This window comes from Hibiscus syriacus, unplaced genomic scaffold (genome assembly GCF_006381635.1).
Source record: "Hibiscus syriacus cultivar Baekdansim isolate YM2019G1 unplaced genomic scaffold, ASM638163v2 tig00111402_pilon, whole genome shotgun sequence".
In the NCBI taxonomy this organism is placed as follows: domain Eukaryota; kingdom Viridiplantae; phylum Streptophyta; class Magnoliopsida; order Malvales; family Malvaceae; genus Hibiscus; species Hibiscus syriacus.
The window spans coordinates 1,138,316-1,157,128 of NW_024063082.1; the positions used below are offsets into that span (position 1 = coordinate 1,138,316).

Below are 18,813 nucleotides of genomic sequence, written 5' to 3' on the forward strand. Positions count from 1 at the left end.
TTGTAGTAATTTCTATGACTTTTTTTTACGTCACTGTCATTGGAATTTATGAAGGCTTAGAACTAGGATAGCGGAGTAGTGTTGCCTTAATTTAGGTTTTAACCCATTTGACTTTATTCCTTCTCGTTGCTTGCTATTGTTGACTTTCTGTGTATCCTTCTCATCATGTTTCCTCTTTTTAAATTTTGTCGGGTCTTACGTTTCTGTCTATATGCTGAGATTTTTCGCAGGGATTCATTTACAGGGATTACTTCCCATTACAGAAGCGCATATGAAGACTGCTTCAACTATGTATTTTTATATATATGCATTGCATTTTATCTTTATTTTTAATTTTCTGACTGTCGGAGGTCTTCCACGGAAGTTGCTCTCAACATGGCGTTGGGGGCAACCTACTACCCTACCTCCCCCTTACCCATTGCATATGGGAATAAGATTTTGTTGTTGTTGGAACAACTCCAAAAATTTTCAAATAAAATTTAAAATATAAATTAAAACCCATCAACTAGAATAACTCAAAACTCTATAACTTGACTCGATTAAACGCTCACCTTACCTTCGAATTTCTGATCATCATTATATGACGGGCACACCCAACAGGCGATTGAAAATGGGCCCCCTTTTTCACCTTCTTCTCGTAAACTATAAATGAAATGGGCCACTTTGAAGTAGAAATGTAAATAGATAGGCTGTAACTCTTCAGAGCTATTAAATCTTAATGGTAAATTAACGGTCTCAACTCGATTTAGAATTTAAATATAAATTTATTATATAAATTCGGTGATTAAAAAGATTTTTGTAGGTTCTAGATTCGAATTGTTGTATCTATAAGGTATATGTGCATTGTCAATTGATAAGAAAAATAATTAACAAATATTACCTTATAATCATCTCAAATTATTTTTAAAAAATCGAATATCAATGTTGAAGTTTAAATTAAATCAACTTTTATTTCAAAATTTAGTTTGATTTATTTTAGTTTATTTGATTATGTTAAATTAAACTTTTATTATGAATAAATTAAAAGGTAAAATACAAATTGTTCCATGATTATAGGGTGTTGTTTTATTGAGTCCATTGACTATTAAAAGTTACAAAACTATCATCTGACTATTCATATGTTTCAAACTCGTCATTTTTCGATAAAAAATTATAGTCGTTTGAGCTAGATGTTACGTTAAGATGCTACCTGAGATATGATAGTCGTTTGAGATACTAATATTAGATTTTAGCATATATTAGTCAGTAGCTCAATGTTAAACTCAATCTGTCATCAATTTTTTAACGAAAAAAAGTCGAGTTTGGAACATATAATAGTTAAGTATTTATTTTATAACTTTTAATAGTCATAAGACTTAACAAAACAAAATACTATAATCGAAAACCATTTCTGCACTTTACCCTAAATTAAATTATAATAATCTATGAAAAAATGAACTAAAAAATGAATTGTTATAATGAGTCGACGACTTAGCTTCAAAATCGAAGGCCATCTTTATTATCAAGTCGTGGGTTCCAAGTAAGAGGCATCTCTGTTCACGTTTTAAAATGGCTTGATTTGCATTTGAATTTGGCTGAACGACTTGTTTCCCTCGTCAACATATGTTTTAGGGTAAACTATACGGAGACCACCAAACTATGGTCATTAATTAATTTTGCCATCAAGCTATTTTTTATCTCAATTAGACCGCTAAACTTTTTAATTGATTTAATCATACCACTCTCCGTTAAAAAAAACGGACTTACTGACGTGCCCGTTAATAAAACTGACATAATTATATATTTGGTACTTAATATTTATATATTCTATCAATTTAGTTACTATTTTAATTCAATTAAATAAATTTAACTATCCAATTAAAACGTGACACGTGTCAATACATGATTAAAAGGTTTTATTTATAAATTTTAAATTATTTAATTAAATGATTTCTTAACCAATCAGGTGATGACATGTGTCAACCACCCAATTAACATGGAAAATAGAAGAACACAACAATGCGCCAAAGAGAATTGAACTTGTGTATTTGGGGAGAATAATCAGGCGCCCAAACCATTGGGATAAGGGTCTCATATGATTCTAACTTACAACAATTTGTATTTTACTTGAAATGGAAAATTGAAGAACAAATATGCGCCCAAGGAGAATCGAATCTGTGTCTGTAGGAGAGAGTAACCAGGCGCCCAAACCATTGGGCTAAGGGTCCCGAATAGTTCTAATTTACAACAATTTGTATTTTTCTTTCAAAAGTTTGTTAATGATAAAAAATTTCGGTTCGATTAATGGTTAAAGAAAAAAATTTGGTTAATGTAAATAATTTTCAAATAAATTTCGGTTCGATTAACATTAAGGAAAAATAATTTATTTTATTCGATTAATAATTTTCAAATAAATTTTGATTCGATTAACGATCAAATAATTTCGGTTCGATTAATGGTTAAAGAAAAAAATCGGTTGATTTGGTTCGGTTAATAATTTTCAAATAAATTTTGGTTCGATTAATGGTTAAGGAAAAAATAATATATTTTATTCGGTTAATAATTTTTAAATAAATTTCGATTCGATTAACGATCAAATAATTTCGGTTCGATCAATGATTAAAGAAAAAAATCGGTTAATTTGGTTCGATTAATAATTTTCAAATAAATTTTGTTTTGATTAACGGTTAAATAATTTATTTTATTCGGTTAATAATTTTCAAATAAATTTGGGTTCAATTAACGGTCAAATAATTTTGGTTCCATTAATGGTTAAAGAAAAAATTTGGTTAATAATTTTCAAATAAATTTAGATTCGATTAACGGACAAATAATTTCGGTTCGATTAATGTTAAAGAAAACAAATTCGGTTAATTTGTTTCGATTAATAATTTTCAAATAAATTTCGGTTTGATTAACGGTCAAATAATTTCGGTTCGATTAATGTTAAAGAAAAAAAATTCGGTTAATTTGGTTCAATTCATAATTTTCAAATAAATTTCGGTTCGATTAACGGTTAAAAAAAATAATTTATTTAAACAAATAATTTGTTTATTTTTTAACATTAACAAACTTTTTAAGTAAAATATAAATTGTTGTAAATTAGAATCATATAGGACCCTTAGCCCAACGGTTTGGGCCCTGATTATTCTTCCCACATACACAAGTTCAAATCTCCTTTGGTGCATTGTTGTGTTCTTCTATTTTCTACTTCAATTGGTGATGACACGTGTCACCATCTGATTGGTTAAAAATCATTTAATTAAATAATTTAAAATTTATAAATGAAATCTTCTAATCATGTATTGAAATGTGTCACGAAATTGATAGAATATATAAATATTAATGACTAAATATATAATTATGCCAGTTTTATTAACGGACACGTCATCAAATCCGTTTTTTTAACAGAGAATAGTCTGATTGAATTAATTAAAAAGTTTGATGGTCTAATTGAGATAAAAAATAATTCGATGACATGATTAATTAATGATCATAGTTTGGTGGTCTCCCGTATAGTTTACCCTATGTTTTAATACTTTCTTTTCGAAATTTAGGTCTTAAATAAGGGGGGAAATGGCTATAAGTAGTATATTTATTGTGTTGACCAAAATAAAAGGCCGACAGATCCCGTTGTTTCAGCGCTATATCTTCGTGTCCCTCCCAGAGCACAGCTTCGCCTCTTTGCAGTCCAACATTTTCGAGCGTTTTCTTTTACTCTCAAACTCAACGAAGAGAAAAATCAGGTGAAGTTTACGAAGAAGATGTCGTGGCAAGCATATGTAGATGAACACTTGATGTGCGATATTGAAGGCAACCATCTCTCTTCCGCCGCCATCGTCGGCCACGACGGCAGCATTTGGGCCCAAAGCTCCAATTTCCCCCAGGTTTTCTTCTCCTTTCAACTCTTCACCCTTTTTTTCGACCCTTTGGTTTTTCATCAACCTCTTGCCCATTTTGGGTTTAGTTTTGTAAAAACAAAAGGTTGATGCTTTGAATAAGGCGATCTGTTTGATATAACATTGCATTCTGTGTTCATTCTTCATTGGCTAATCTGTTTTGCTCCAAGCGCATCGATATCTGTTCACTCATTGCCGATAATAGATTTGGTACTCTAAGTTGGGATCTTTTTGCTATGTTTCATTAGTTCATGTTGCGTGAGTTATTGGCTGATTTATCCTTTCATGGATTGAGAATCTGTATTGATTTCCGGGTTTGTTTGTTTCTCTTAGTATTGATTTAACCTTTCATGGGTCTGTATTGTTATTTATCCATGCTTATTGCTTCTAGTTTTTATGCTTATTTCAGTTCAAACAAGAAGAAATTGATGCAATCATGAATGACTTTGCTGAACCTGGATCACTTGCTCCAACTGGATTGTATCTCGGTGGCACAAAATACATGGTGATCCAAGGTGAACCGGGAGCTGTTATTCGAGGGAAGAAGGTGATCTTCTTCATCTGTTTTTTAGTTTTTTACTTTGTCCTCTTAATTATTTGTATTGGAAAGTGCATATGACATTATGAAATTTCGTTCGAAATGGATTTCCACGTCGATCTTTTGATACGAAAATATAAATATGTATTACATCGAGTTTATTTTATCGGCAAATCCCCAAAACTTCATATTCAAACTTATGCAGCATTTCAGCACATCGAGTGGTGCTAATGCCTGATCAGCTACTCAAGATTTGGTACATTGATGCTGTAGTCTTGTTGCTTTTTGTATGCACTTGGCTTTTGTTGTTTAAACTCCAGGTAGCTGCTGTCTTATGCCTCCTTTCACCGAGATCAGTCGGGACTCGGGAGTGTATTTCTTCAGACAGAGACACACCGAGGAAAGAAGGGAGGAGGCCGTTACCGCATAACGTTGCAGCCGTAGAGTAGTTTCAGTGTCATTCATGGTTGTATCCTGATCCTTTTACACTATTTTAACGTCAGGGACCTGCAGGTATTACTATTAAAAAGTCCAATATGGCCTTGCTCATCGGAATATACGATGAACCAATGACTCCCGGCCAATGCAACATGGTTGTCGAAAGGCTCGGTGATTATCTTGTTGAACAGGGTTATTGATCTTTGTTGGTGTGCCTTATTTGTTTCAATTCTTCTTTATTTCTGTACAAACTTGTATCCGCTACTTCCCGAAGTATTGGCCGGATGCAGTTGAATAATAGTATTACTAGTTACTAGTATTAAACTCGTTCGGAACCTTTTTCCGTAACATAATGCTCGGTGTTTGTAATGGTGATACTACTGTTAAACTTTTGTTACATCTGCAATGTATACTCATGTTGGTTTTTGGTTTGGGACTTTGGGTGGTTAAATGAAGTGTTCTTGGTGTTTTGCATTAAGGGTTCCGAAAGTTAACGTCCCTATGCCGTGCAGTTGGCGTAATCGGAATTGATTTACCATGTGCAATGCACTGTCGTAGTTCGCTTCTGCGTACAATGATAGAATTGTGTGAATCCGATTTGAGCTACGTATAATGTCACCCTTAAACAACTGTTTTTATTTATTTGATACATATAAACAGCTTTATTGACGAAATTTAAGTTTTAAACGTTTAATTTTAAAATTTTAAAATTTTATTTTTTAAGGATCAATCCGACAAAAAATGATAAAAGACAGGGACTAAATAGTTATTTTACCTTGCATTAGATTTGAATTAATATTTAAAAGAGAAAAACTGAATTATTTTTCCGCGCTCTTTCTCTTTTGAATTTATAACGAATCCATCCTCACTTTCTGAATAAAACATTATAAAAGCAGGAAGAAGAAAGCCCCCATCTTTTTTGTTTTATTTCTATAAAACCCTAACTTTGCAGTTAAATAAAATCTTTCAGAAAAAGGAAAATGAAGAGCAAGAAGCCATTGAAACAACTAAAGCTCTCTGTTCCAGCTCAAGAAACCCCGATCTCTTCGTTCTTGTAAGTTTCTCCGTTTCTTATTGAGCGTATTTCAGGATGGCTACGATTTTGGGTCAAAGTTTCGCTTCTTGAATCGAAGTTATGGCTTGATTGGTTCATGGTTCCTGTAGCACTTGATCTTGTTTTGCTGCAAATGCCGGTGAAAATATTTTGAATTTGAATTTGAATTTTTTAACTATAATGTCTTCAGGACGGTGAGTGGGACATTTCATGATGGGGATTTGCTTTTAAATCAGAAAGGGATGCGTGTTATTTCCGATGAAAAAGAATCCTGAGTAATTTTCTCTAACTAATATAAGGGGTTGCTATTAATTTGTCTTGGAATTCACGTCTGATATGTCCATATTGAAAACGGTAACTCAATTATATTTTCTTGTATTAGTAATCTAGTACTGTGTTGCAAGTATTAGTAATTTAGTATTGTGTTGCGAATGCACCTCTGTTTCAAAGGGTGCTGCTGTATTTGGCAAGCAGTATTATCTAAAAAATAATCATCGCGTTTGGATTCTTTGACCATATTATTTATTCAGGGTCTTCCTGCTACTTCAATTGATTAGTAAAACACTTCCAAGTTATCCCCATCTCCCAAAGTCTTTGGTTTTAGTTTGAAACATGTTGGTAACTAGTTATGATACAGCAGTACATGTTCAAGTTCATATGAAGTTATTTATCCTTTAGCTCAATTTTCAAGTTCATATGAAAATTGTAGGTATCAATTTTCAAGGGATTCAACGTATTCTTCTATTTTTTGTGCTACTTTGAGCAGCCTTCAGACGGTAAGGAGCTCAATTTCGAATTCTCATTGGAAGATCTTGAGACCATCAAAGTTATCGGGAAGGGCAGTGGTGGTGTAGTGCAACTTGTTCGCCATAAATGGGTAGGAAGATTGTTCGCCTTGAAGGTAATTAATTGTTCAAGACCGACAACCCCTTTTCAATCACTTAGTTTTTGGACTTGCTACGAAGAGGCTCTGCTGATTTCACTATTGTCTTTAGCTTTTATTTCTTGTTAACTTGTTAAGATTACTAGTTAAGTTTTATCTTTGTCTTTGTCCTTTCAATTTCATGTAGGATGTTAGAATTTCCTAATGTACGTATCTATGTATTTTTAATGGGGATCGTAATAGTTTGGGATGAGAGGGTGGTGAAAAGAGAAGGCATGTTTACTACCATTTACGAATTATGACCTAAAATTCTTGTTCTATTTTCACAGTGAAAGAAATGTAGTATTATTTTGTTAAAGACCTACATATAATAGAAGGAATGTTCCATACTTCTTTTCATATGTTTGCTTCGAACTATACTACAGATTAGCACCAATAAGGTAGTTAACGTATGCTTCTCTTTTCTTGTGTAACATCTTTACTCTTTACTGCAACGATATCTGCTGGAATATTGACTTAAATATCATGTGGCATAACCTTTTTTCCGAAATGCTTGCAACATGGTTGTTATAAATGAAGAAAAGCAGATTCGGAGAAATTTATTGGCTATTAACTGCAGGTCATCCAAATGAACATACAAGAGGAAGTCCGCAAGCAAATTGTGCAGGAAATGATAATAAACCAAGCATCACAATGTTCACATGTTGTGGTTTGCTACCATTCTTTCTATCACAATGGGGCCATATCCCTGATGCTAGAATACATGGACCGTGGATCTCTGGCTGATGTGATCAGACAAGTTAACACAATTCTTGAACCATATCTTGCAGTTCTGTGTAAGCAGGTATTCTTCCTTCTTTTTTTTTTTTTTTTTGAATTGGAAGTTTATGAGTGCCCTAAACAACGTCATAGAAAAAGCTGAAAAAGCGAGCTCTTTCTATTCTTACATCTTTATATTTCAGGTTCTACAGGGACTTGTGTATTTGCACCATGAAAGGCATGTAATATATAGGGACATATAACCATCCAATCTACTGGTTAACCTAAAGGAGAAGTGAAGATCACTGACTTTGGGGTCAGTGCAATGCTGGGTAGCTCTATAGGCCAGAGAGATACATTTGTCGGGACTTACAACTACATGTCAGTATGTTGAGTTTCCACACTTTTGAAATTACTTTATAAAAACTTTGGTTTGCCATTCATCATTTGATGTAATTCTATTGTTAATCATTTCGTTTCAAATTGTATCTGGAGAGAATCAGTGGGAGCACTAATGACTATAGCAGTGATATTTGGAGTTTGGGAATGGTAGTGCTTGAATGTGCTATTGGACGTTTCCCATATATGCAATCTGAAGACCAGCAAAGCTGGCCTAGCTTTTATGAGCACTTGGAGGTAGTTGTGGAAAAACATCCTCCAACTGCTCCATCGGATCAATTATCTCCAGAGTTCTGTTCATTTGTATCAGCCTGGTAAATACTTACAAGTTTAGTTTGTATTATATCATCTCATCAAATTCATGTACCAAGTAAGTGCCTGTTTCCTGGAATTCGTTTGCCATAGTTCTGGCTTCTAGTGTAAGCTAGCAACCCTCTTCAATGTTTTATCCAATATCGATGCATTAGTTCATTGAATGGTGTATATAGCAATATACTACAATTTTCTTCGAAGACCAACATATTTGCACTGCATTTGAGATTCAATGAACAACTGGAGATTCTTATCCAAAGGAAAAGTAGCCCATACTTGCCTTTTGGTCTCATCATTTTCTAGTATCTTCTTTGAAGACAACACATTTGGCCTGCATTGAGGATGAAAAATGCTTCTACATTAATTTCATTTCTTTGTTTACTCATCCTTTTATATGTAAGTATCGGTTCCCTCTTTATCATAGTCATTTTTTGTTTGTGACAATTTTCTAATTTTTGCTTGTTTCCTTTCCATTTTTAGCATAAAGAAGAATCCTCGAGAAAGAGCATCATCTCTGGACCTCTTAGTAAGTTTCACATAGACATTAAGATTTTGAAACATTCATGCATGTTTTATTTTTTATTTTGTAATAAATCTAACAATGTTAGACAACATTATTAGTTTATTACACATGAAAAAAATAGTTATAAACAATACAAGGCGAAAAAGAGACGTGAAAATATCAAAATTTATATCACATAAATATAAAACAACTTCAACAGCCATAAAATTATACACTAATTATGAGGTTTCTTATATGATTGTGTTTGCCTAATATCTAGTTTGACATGGTTTACCAAGTTCTCTGAGTTTCCCTCCCTTTTCTCGAAACCTTGATTGCCCTTCTTTTGTTAATGCAGAGTCACCCTTTCATCAAAAAGTTCCAAGACAAAGACATCGACTTTGGGATTTTGGTAGGTAGTTTGGAACCTCCTGTAAATTACCCTAGATAATTTGCTTTCGGAATGTCGAGTTGTTCATCTCTCTTTCTATCTTTGTTTTTCGTAAAAAAATTGTAACATTTATGTTAATCGAGTTTAAGTGTATCGAATATGACTATTATCTATATGGATATAATAACTTTTTTTTCTTCTTAATTTCCTATGTATTTGGAGGAATTTCTGTCCAAATATATCATACAGGAACAATAAAACTAAACAAAGAGTCAAAGCAGCATAATTGTCGCTCTTTATTACATTAAGGTTTCCTATTTCAACCACGAGACAATTGCTAGTCAGCGATATAAGTTGCAGTCTTAGGTATGCTTTCAATCGTATGATATTTTATTGCAGTTGAAGTGTTAAGTAATGCTATTGCAATCATTCACACGGTGAAATTTTGGATTCAATCATTTTTCTTAAGAATGAATTGTCTTTTAAAATAATTATATTATATACACAACTGTCAACTATCACGTTCGCATTGTAACAATCAATCACATAAATTGTTAGTTAAATGATCACATTAATTTTTTTATCAAATTCTTTTTTCCTAAATTTGAAGGTCACATTAAATGCAAAAATAATTTAAGGGTCACATTAATTTTTTGAAAAAATTTTTGAAGACCTCACATCAAATACCATTAGGCCAAAAATAATATCCTCTAATAATAAAATGACGATATGAATATCATTGTTAAATTTTTAACGATAGCTAATCAAAACAGAAAAAAAATACATATTATCAATGTCTATTTTTTTTTTAAAAAAATCAATAACCAAAAACGAAAAACAGTAATTGTAGTTTACCAATTAAATAATTTGAAATCAAAATTGTGTAAATAAGCTGGATTTTGACAATTATATACGATATTCATACTATACCCGAACTCGACCCGATTCCAACCATAAACAACTCTACCACTGCCAATCTAAACCAGAAAAATGCAAAATTTGCCTCGTGTTTTCTTTCCCTGAAAGCTGATGTGTTGTGCATAATGACGGAGTACACTACAGACTACAAAGATCAAGTGAAGCCTGCAATACCGTTTTGACTTGTATTGTTTGTGTTTCTCAAAGAATAATCAAACTCAGTCTCAGGTTTGCTTTGCAGGAAAGATGAAAAAGAGTAGGAATATTCAATTCGTTGGCCCTTAGCTCTCTTCATTCTTGCTACCAAGCAAAATCTCAAAGGCTTCTTCGGCGAACGAACAATTCTATTCGAGTTACAGATAATTTTCCACCATTGTTAAAAATAGTGTTTCCTAGTGTCACGGATTCTTCTTTTTTGTTCCACTTCTTTTTGAACTGCTTGTCGAGCTAGTTTTCTGCCAAAACATAAAAGCAAGGTATAGGTAAACATCAGACTACATCTTTCGGCACGCAAAAGAATCTATAGTTCGTATATGTGTGTGTGGAATCGTAGATCATTGAGATAATCTATGGATTATATATACTGATTTTGATTTCTTCTTCTTTCCTCCAATCCTGTTCTTTGGAGGCTTCAGTTTATATATCCGAACCATCCAATGATGAGTTGTGAATACCTAAATTGAACAAAATAAGAGAAATCTATTATGGCAAACACTAACACAGAGCGGGATTAATCATATTCATCATGCTATGTTACCTGGACTCAAAACTATAAGATAATCATTTTCGTCCGAATATTTACCGGAAAGGAGTACTTTAAGGGGGAAATAGTAGTAAGCTATATAAATCAACATCCTGGGAATACTCAGTCGAGTATGAAAGAATTTGACGAAGATGAAGTTTTCACATTTCAAGGCCATATGGAATTATTTTTTAAAAAATATATTATTGGAAACGTTTCATGATCTGCTGTTGCTATTTAAATAGCGAGCATAAATTAGGATACCTCCTCAAAATGAGCGAGTTTAAAATATTTCTTTCCGATCTCTGTCCGCCTAACTTTATCAAAGGCTTTGCCATCAGTTTCAACAAACCTGCAGATATGTAAATTAAGGGATAAAGTTCTTCTGCTCCAAACAAAACTGGCCAAAAAATCATATATATATATATATATACTCTAAGTTGAAAGTTAACAGCACCAGACCTGTAATAAGAGAGTTTATACATTAAACAATTTAGCACGGTTGGAGTGGCCTGGGAATCAATTCGATATTGACCGTCTCTCTGTAGACATGAGTAAAATAGCCAAGATAGGAAGGAAGTTTAGATATCGTCATACTTAATAAGGATAATTTTCTGGAGAAAATAGGATCTTTGTTGTTTAACTTTCAATGAGACAACCATCAAAACTTAGAAAAAGGAAGAAAATATCGAATAGGTGGAACAAGGGTGTGTTTTAAGCAATGTAAGCACAGAGAACTTACCAGATAATCTGGTTCCTTGATATGAGGAAAGACACCACCTCCAATTCGAACCATCCAGAGGAACTTATTACTATCATCACTAGGGTAGCCAATGAGACCTAATGAGCGAAGTAAATTGTCAGAAAGATAATATATTAGGACATTGTATTTTCATGTATACAAAAATGAAACCATACCTCCGAAGACAACAAGAACATATTTGACATCCAAGGAGTGGAAAATCTCCCAAGCAGCCTTTTCAGGAGAAGACATTGCAGTACCAACGGTTGCAATATGAGTATTATTCCAGGTATTATTGTCATCAATAACAGTGCGATTAGCCATAGTGGTGGTTTGGTATCCGTAGTCCCACCATGATGCAACCTGCCAGGAATTTCACTAAACTGGATAAGTTTAAACAACAGTGAGTTGCTACATGGAAAACAAAACCGTTCAAGAAATAATGAAACACATAATCAGCAAAAACATTATCTATAGGGAATCTCAGTCGACCCATTACATGCTCAAAACATCAACATTGCCCACACAGCTTGAAAAATTATATTTCAAGTTAATTCATATTTATCATACAAAACCTTATAACATCTGGTGCAACAGGCTGATAAATGAAATATGTTTGAAATCCAGAAAAGCTACCATATAGAGAACTTACTTTATCATCAACATCTGTATTATGGTGCAACCATGAATAAGCCTCTCTAAAATCATCAAAAACATGTAGACCATCACGTGTACGAGACGTTAAAACTATCGAGGGGGCTGAATAAGCTTCTGCTGCAGCCCAGACACAATGAACCTGCAAAGAGAAGTGCAACAGTGTGTTAGGCTTTTTACAATTAAAACAAGAAAGAAATGAGCAAGAAACCAAAATGCAAAGAAATTTCATATAATAAAAAATGAAAGAACTGGTAACTATGTTTAATCCCATAGAGACGCATAAATAATATAATTATATATTTCAAACAGATCAACCTTTAATTTTTGCATTATCCGTCAGCAGATTGACATTTGGCAACCTATTAATGAAACAGCTAAATCTGAACTTAATGAATGTTGTAGCATTCAAAACCTAGCGAGATAACTGAAAAGAATAAACTGTGTTTTTATTAGTTGCGACAACTTATCCCTTCCTTCGAACGCGAGCTTATATACCCAGTGCAAGGATCTAAAACCAGCTCATAAAAACATATATCCACCCAGAAGTTAAGAGAAAACTATCTAAACAAATCCTTCTCTAGTATCAGAAAAATCACTGAAAAGTTACAGATCAACGTCATATCATAGGCATAACAGTCTATTTAGTGATACATAAACTTCTATAGCAAGAGCACAGGCAAATATAAGCAATTAGAGGATATAAGAGTGGGGAAATCAGAGTACCAAACAGAAGGCACCCAGCACGATGAGTAAGAGAAGTGAAACCGCAGATGCCTCCAAAGGTAAAGCAAGAAGCCTCTTCTTCTCAGCTTTGGTTTTGACTTTGGCTTTAGCAGAAGGCTTCTCCACATGCTCCCTTTCCTTCTTGCTCTTCTTTGAGCATCAATCCTTTGTTGTCTCCTCAGGTTTCTCAGCCTTTACTTCATCATTCTGTGCTTCAGTAGTATCAGAACTAGTTTCCCCTGCCTTAAAATTGGAGGTAGCAGAAATGAAATTAGTCATGTAGCTAAATGACTTCCTCAAATGATTGGCCTAGCATGGAAAAATAGAAGCTGCTTACATCAACTTCAGCATCACTTGATACTCCAGGTAGCTGAAACTTGATTGATCTAGTTAAAGCATCAAAAGCTTCAGAGAGAGCAACTCCAGATGTAATGCATGCGGCTCGAGCAAGCACAAGCATTAAGCGTACCTGTATAATTAGACACAAGATTCTACACTATTAGAACAAAAGAACCAATACTCGGAGAGTAATGATTGAAATTGAATGTTCATTCCTCTTACCATTACTCCAGAGAAATTTACGGAGGTTGCAATATAGAGAACAACAAATGAGCTTGCATCCGTTAAAGGCAAAAAGCAGGCCTTCCAACAAGGGAAAGAAAAGTTGTTGATTATGCTTCATGATCTTCTAAATTACAGGAAAAAAGCCAAAATATTTGTGAAAGCTATAGGCTTACAATGATACCAGCTGGAACCAAGAATGCCAAAACATTAATATCCATGAAATAAGATGGCCAAGTAGGCAGTTGATGTTCACTGACACTAGCAATGATTGGTATATATTTGCTTGCATCAGTAAGAAAACGAGAAAGAAGTTAAACAGTTAATCTCGAACAACTATAACTCTGAACAAAGGATACAATGTAGAAAATAAGAAAATGATGTTTTCCGACAAACCACCAACACAAGATCCATGCTAAACTAAGAATTCAAGATATTTTCAGTTGCAAGGAGCATCGAACTACACTATCATTGACTACAATTCCTAGCACTTGGCTTCTTCTACAGTTCCATGCAGAAAACAGTCACGCATAACATAATAAATGAATTAGGTACTTACGGGTCAAGCAGACTTAAGCTTCGTCCACTCCATCCCTTTGTTGGGCTGGAAGCTACTAATGCTATAAAAACAGCTATCACAGCACAACACACTGCCCTGAGAACAGAAACGATGTGAGGCCATTTAATCCTGCATCTTAGTTGTATGGTTATCTGTAAATTTACCAAGCAAATCCACAAGGAATATATAGTTTATTGTTCATTGTATGCTGAATTGATTAATAAGAAAGTTGAAATCGCAAAATATTCATTATAGTTTTATCAATTCATGTTTTCCTGAAAACGTTATGGAAACAGAAGAGAAAGAAAGCTTACAGGCCAACAGATACAACAAGTGTCACAGCAACTTTAAACATTTTGGGGGAAAGAATCCACTTGATATAGTACACAAAAGCCACTACATGGATAATAATGAAAACCTGCAGTAGCAAAAACAAAATCAGATCAAGGAGCAAGAAATAGCATCATATGAACCAAGAATTGCAAAAGGAGGATGTGAGGTATTTCAACAATCTGAACACTGATTATGCTATCAAGATTTTGAACACTTCCATTCTTATATTATCTCTTGTTCTAGAGCCCACAAACACTTCCATGAATCAGTTTGAACACACTAGTTGGTCATACAGCAACACCTCCTCAAGTGGGAAGTTAATAACATGAATGCTAGCAAGAATAAATGACTCTTGATAGTTTCCCATGCCTAAAAATGACACGGGTATAACAACCTGATATTGCAAAACAAATTAATTGCAACAGGGAAAACAAGATAATAACAAAAGCAGCCAAAAGTTATGGAAATGATAAAGGAAAAAGCTTACAAAAAACAATGCAAAATGTTCTGTTGTCATCACAGCATTAAACCCAACTACTGGCACCAAAGCAGCTAGCAATGTTCCCAAAACAACCTGCAGCGAACAGTTTAGATATTTCCAGAAAGATCTTTGTCCTTCATTCAAGGGAAAATAAAAGATACACTATTTAAAAATGCCACCATCATTAAGCAAGAAGGAGGACTCTAACACCTTTAGGAGTTTGAGAAAATAAAGATGCATTATTTGTAAAATGAGCTTCTAACCACAAAGACAAAAGCAAAGGTTAAAACTGAATGTAATACAAAATGCAATCCCTAACAAGTTCAAGAATTTATAAAATGGATAAAAAAGTTCAAACATTTAGGAGTTCAAAGTATTATTAGATTCTGCACCTTTCCAATCAATCTGATGTCTACGGGAAGCGTTTTCAATGGCCTGCTGAATGCCTATTCCTGTTGCTCATTGACTAGTATTCAAGCTTCTAGAGTAATGCATATACAATGGACAATCGAGAAGAATACGACCAGTCACAATGCATAGAAGCACATGCATCGGAATGAGGTTAATAATGAATGTGTATCCTCCCCAGGAGCAGACCTGGAAAACAAAATAATTAATTGAGAAACATAAATAATGAGTGAAGATAAAAGTTGGTACAAGAAGCCTACCATATAAAAGTATGCAATTGAATTTAAGGTGGCATAGAACATTGATCCAGTATTTAGTGTCTGCAAATAACCGATAATGAAGAGAATAGTCGGACTTGAAATTAATTAATGGAAGGAAACTCCAAGCAAAATAAATAGCAGATTATCTGTTAATGATGAGATACTATTCACCACCAGTTATTAATCCGGACTATACCTCAAGCGGTAGAATGCAAAACTATAGTAAATAAAATGAATAACAATAATCAAAGTTAACCTTTATATAAAGATAAAAGTGAAGATCAAAGCAAATATTGCTTCAGCTTCATTGCATAGCTACCAGCAACAGACGGGAGATAAATGATGGAACCTGCATAAATGAATTGAAATAAGAAGTCAGACATAAGACACATTAACAGCGTCAGTTAACATAGAAATATGGCATCACCAAATAATGTCAACAGAGACACAGGTGCAGACCAGTAAAAACAATGGTCAGTTATACTTATCAATGTGTAGTGTGAAATAATGTTCAGTAACTGTTGTCCAAAACTGAAGTTTAAAAATAATTACAATAACTGAAAAAACTCTAATAATGCTACACATATCTCTTCCATAATTTACCATGGCTAAAAGAACAGCAGCAGTCAGTCCAGCACCAGCACCCTTAACTTCCTATAATAAAAACGCCACAGAATACCAAAAAATCAATTCAAGGTCAATAATAACAACAAACTAAACACAAATTTAGAGCATCATAGAGACCTTAGTCAAGAGGTATTTTGCCCATGAAGCAAAAGCAGAGAATATTGTTGCAGTAAAAACACAAACAGTTTCCACAGACAGTGGAATATTTAAAGAATTTAACAACCTGATGCACCAGGGAAAGAAAAACAAGTCAAACGCAAGTAATGGAAAACTTATACAAAAAATAACAAAATTTAATAGAATAGTTTTTTTTCCAGCCCGTTAACTTTCAGGAAACATACCACCATATGGTGCCAGCTGTCAAGGTCAACCCAGGGTAAACAGTTCCGCCAATCACACGTCCAAGAGGGTACCTTGATTATACCAAAAAATAAACAGTTCATTCAGAAATGCAGAGCAATAACATAGTAAAAGCCTAAAGCCATAAACAACATAAATTAACTACTAATTTGCAATTACCAGGTTCGATCATCAAACCAATTCCAAAAGTCATATATTCCCTTCTTTGTAAGAAACTGAAACCAACAAGATTAACCATATCATTTTGATATGTAACTAAAGATCCAAAATTTGACAAAAGGGACTAAAAATAACTATAAATTGTAAACGAGATGGGAGACTGGGTCAACTAACCTGAGTGACTCTGTAATTAAAATAAGGATCGAACTCATGAATAACACTCTCGTATTTTATAACCTGAAAGCATTGAATGACACAAGAATTCCAAATCACTAAGCAGTTCAAATGCAACAAATAGAATCAAAAGATTATTTTCCTTCACATTCCTCAAACTTTCTTATCATCCAAACGAAGAAGATTTAAATTGTACTACCATTGATTTCAAAATGACATTTTTCAAATATGCGAGTCGATCTTCTGCTCAATGTAACTTCGTTTTTTTAATATTCACGGCAAAAAAGAGAGAAAAATGAATTCTAGGAAATTATATCACAGATCGATCAGAAGATTCACGAAAGCGCAAGGAATGAAAAATCGTACAGAGAAAAGACGGATCGAGAAAGCGAGAACTCCGTTAGGAGGAGGATGAAGAAAGAGAGAACGCCGCCGAAAGCGTTTCGCAAGGTGTTGTTGATGTATAACGTCGGGACGGCGGCAGTTGAGGTCTCTGAAGCCGCCATTGACGGCCAATCAACAATCCAATGCGAAGTGACAGAGAGATAGATTAATACGAGGGGGTTCGGCCGTCGTTTGTGTGTGATTTCGAGCAGACTGAGCAAAGAGAAGACTTTGTAGTAGGGGATGAGAAATGCGGGAACTACGAAATTACCCTTTTCCTGTGAAATGACGTTCCTGGAAATATTGTAGGGCTTACAATGACGATATTGACCTTATATGACACTTTAAAGTAAGGTTACTATACAATTAAATATTACATAAAACATTACAAAAATGATAATATTTTATATAATTTATTTATACAAAAATATTATTACTCTGTAATAATTTGTATGATTATATAAAATATTATAAATTATGTGATATTTTTATATATTTATGTACATAAATATTATAAGACTATAATAATTTATATAATTAAATTTTATATAATTAATCCATACTATAATATTATTCTAATATTTTTATCCTAAACCTACAGGGAAAAGTATAATTACATTTTTACCTTTTATTTTTCAAAATTGTACCTACATTCTCCTTCAACCTTCTATGTTTCAAGTAATTTTTTAATAAAAAAAACTTTCTAAAAAGTTGTTTTCATTAGAAATTAAAACTTAATTTTTTAAAGCTTAAAAATATAATTTAGTTAATTCATACAATATTAAAAAGATATGTTCACTTTTGTTGTAAAATTTGATTTCAATCTTTAAAACTATTTTTTACGAACATTTTTATGAAAAAATAATTTTCAATGATTAAGCTATATATGATTAAATTAGAGAATTTGTTCTTATAAATTACCATCTACATCTGGAAAAAAAGGAATGTTAAGAACTCATTGAATGATTTCAATTATAAAAATGAATGTTATTCTCCCTTGAACACTTGAGTTTGTATCATAAATTAAAAAAAATTTAAATAAATATTATCTTATAGTCCCCCTTAAATAATTAAACAAAAAAAAATAACACAAATCAATATTAAACAAAAACCAACTCGATTGCCCTCTTAATAATAATTCCCCTTGGTATGTAGATAACAAAGGTGGACCAAAGTAGCCGACCTTCTACTATTAAAATAGATTTAGGCATGGCCCAACATCAATGTATATATTCATGAGGCATTGAAGTTGGATTCAAATCAAACCTTCACATGATAATATTGTTTATATATATATACGTAAAACCTTTACATGATAATAATACATTTTATATTATTTAAACCTAATCTAAAATATAAATGTAAAATTTTATAAATTCAAAGCTAATGTGTTTATATATTTTCTTATTAACGTTTAAATACGAAAGACTTAACGTGATAGTTTAAAGTTTACATTATAATATTATATATTATCACACATTTAATTTTTATATGATATTATATCACATAATACATAAAGGAAATAATATATTATATTAGACATACTAAATAATTTGAGCCGTGCCCTTAAG

General features: G+C 32.9%; 1 protein-coding gene and 2 pseudogenes across 1 annotated transcript; 2 read left to right on the forward strand and 1 right to left on the reverse strand.

Moving 5' to 3' along the window:
- Positions 1 to 3,596: 3,596 nt before the first annotated feature.
- LOC120161728 (profilin-like) lies at positions 3,597 to 5,295 on the forward strand. Its single transcript, XM_039171945.1, has 3 exons — positions 3,597 to 3,866; positions 4,288 to 4,425; positions 4,920 to 5,295. The coding sequence occupies exons 1-3, from the start codon at positions 3,744 to 3,746 to the stop codon at positions 5,052 to 5,054; spliced, it is 396 nt and encodes a 131-aa protein (XP_039027876.1). The 5' UTR covers positions 3,597 to 3,743; the 3' UTR covers positions 5,055 to 5,295.
- Positions 5,296 to 5,782: 487 nt separating this feature from the next.
- LOC120161730 lies at positions 5,783 to 9,254 on the forward strand (annotated as a pseudogene).
- Positions 9,255 to 10,284: 1,030 nt separating this feature from the next.
- On the reverse strand, positions 10,285 to 17,528 carry LOC120161729 (annotated as a pseudogene).
- Positions 17,529 to 18,813: the final 1,285 nt, after the last annotated feature.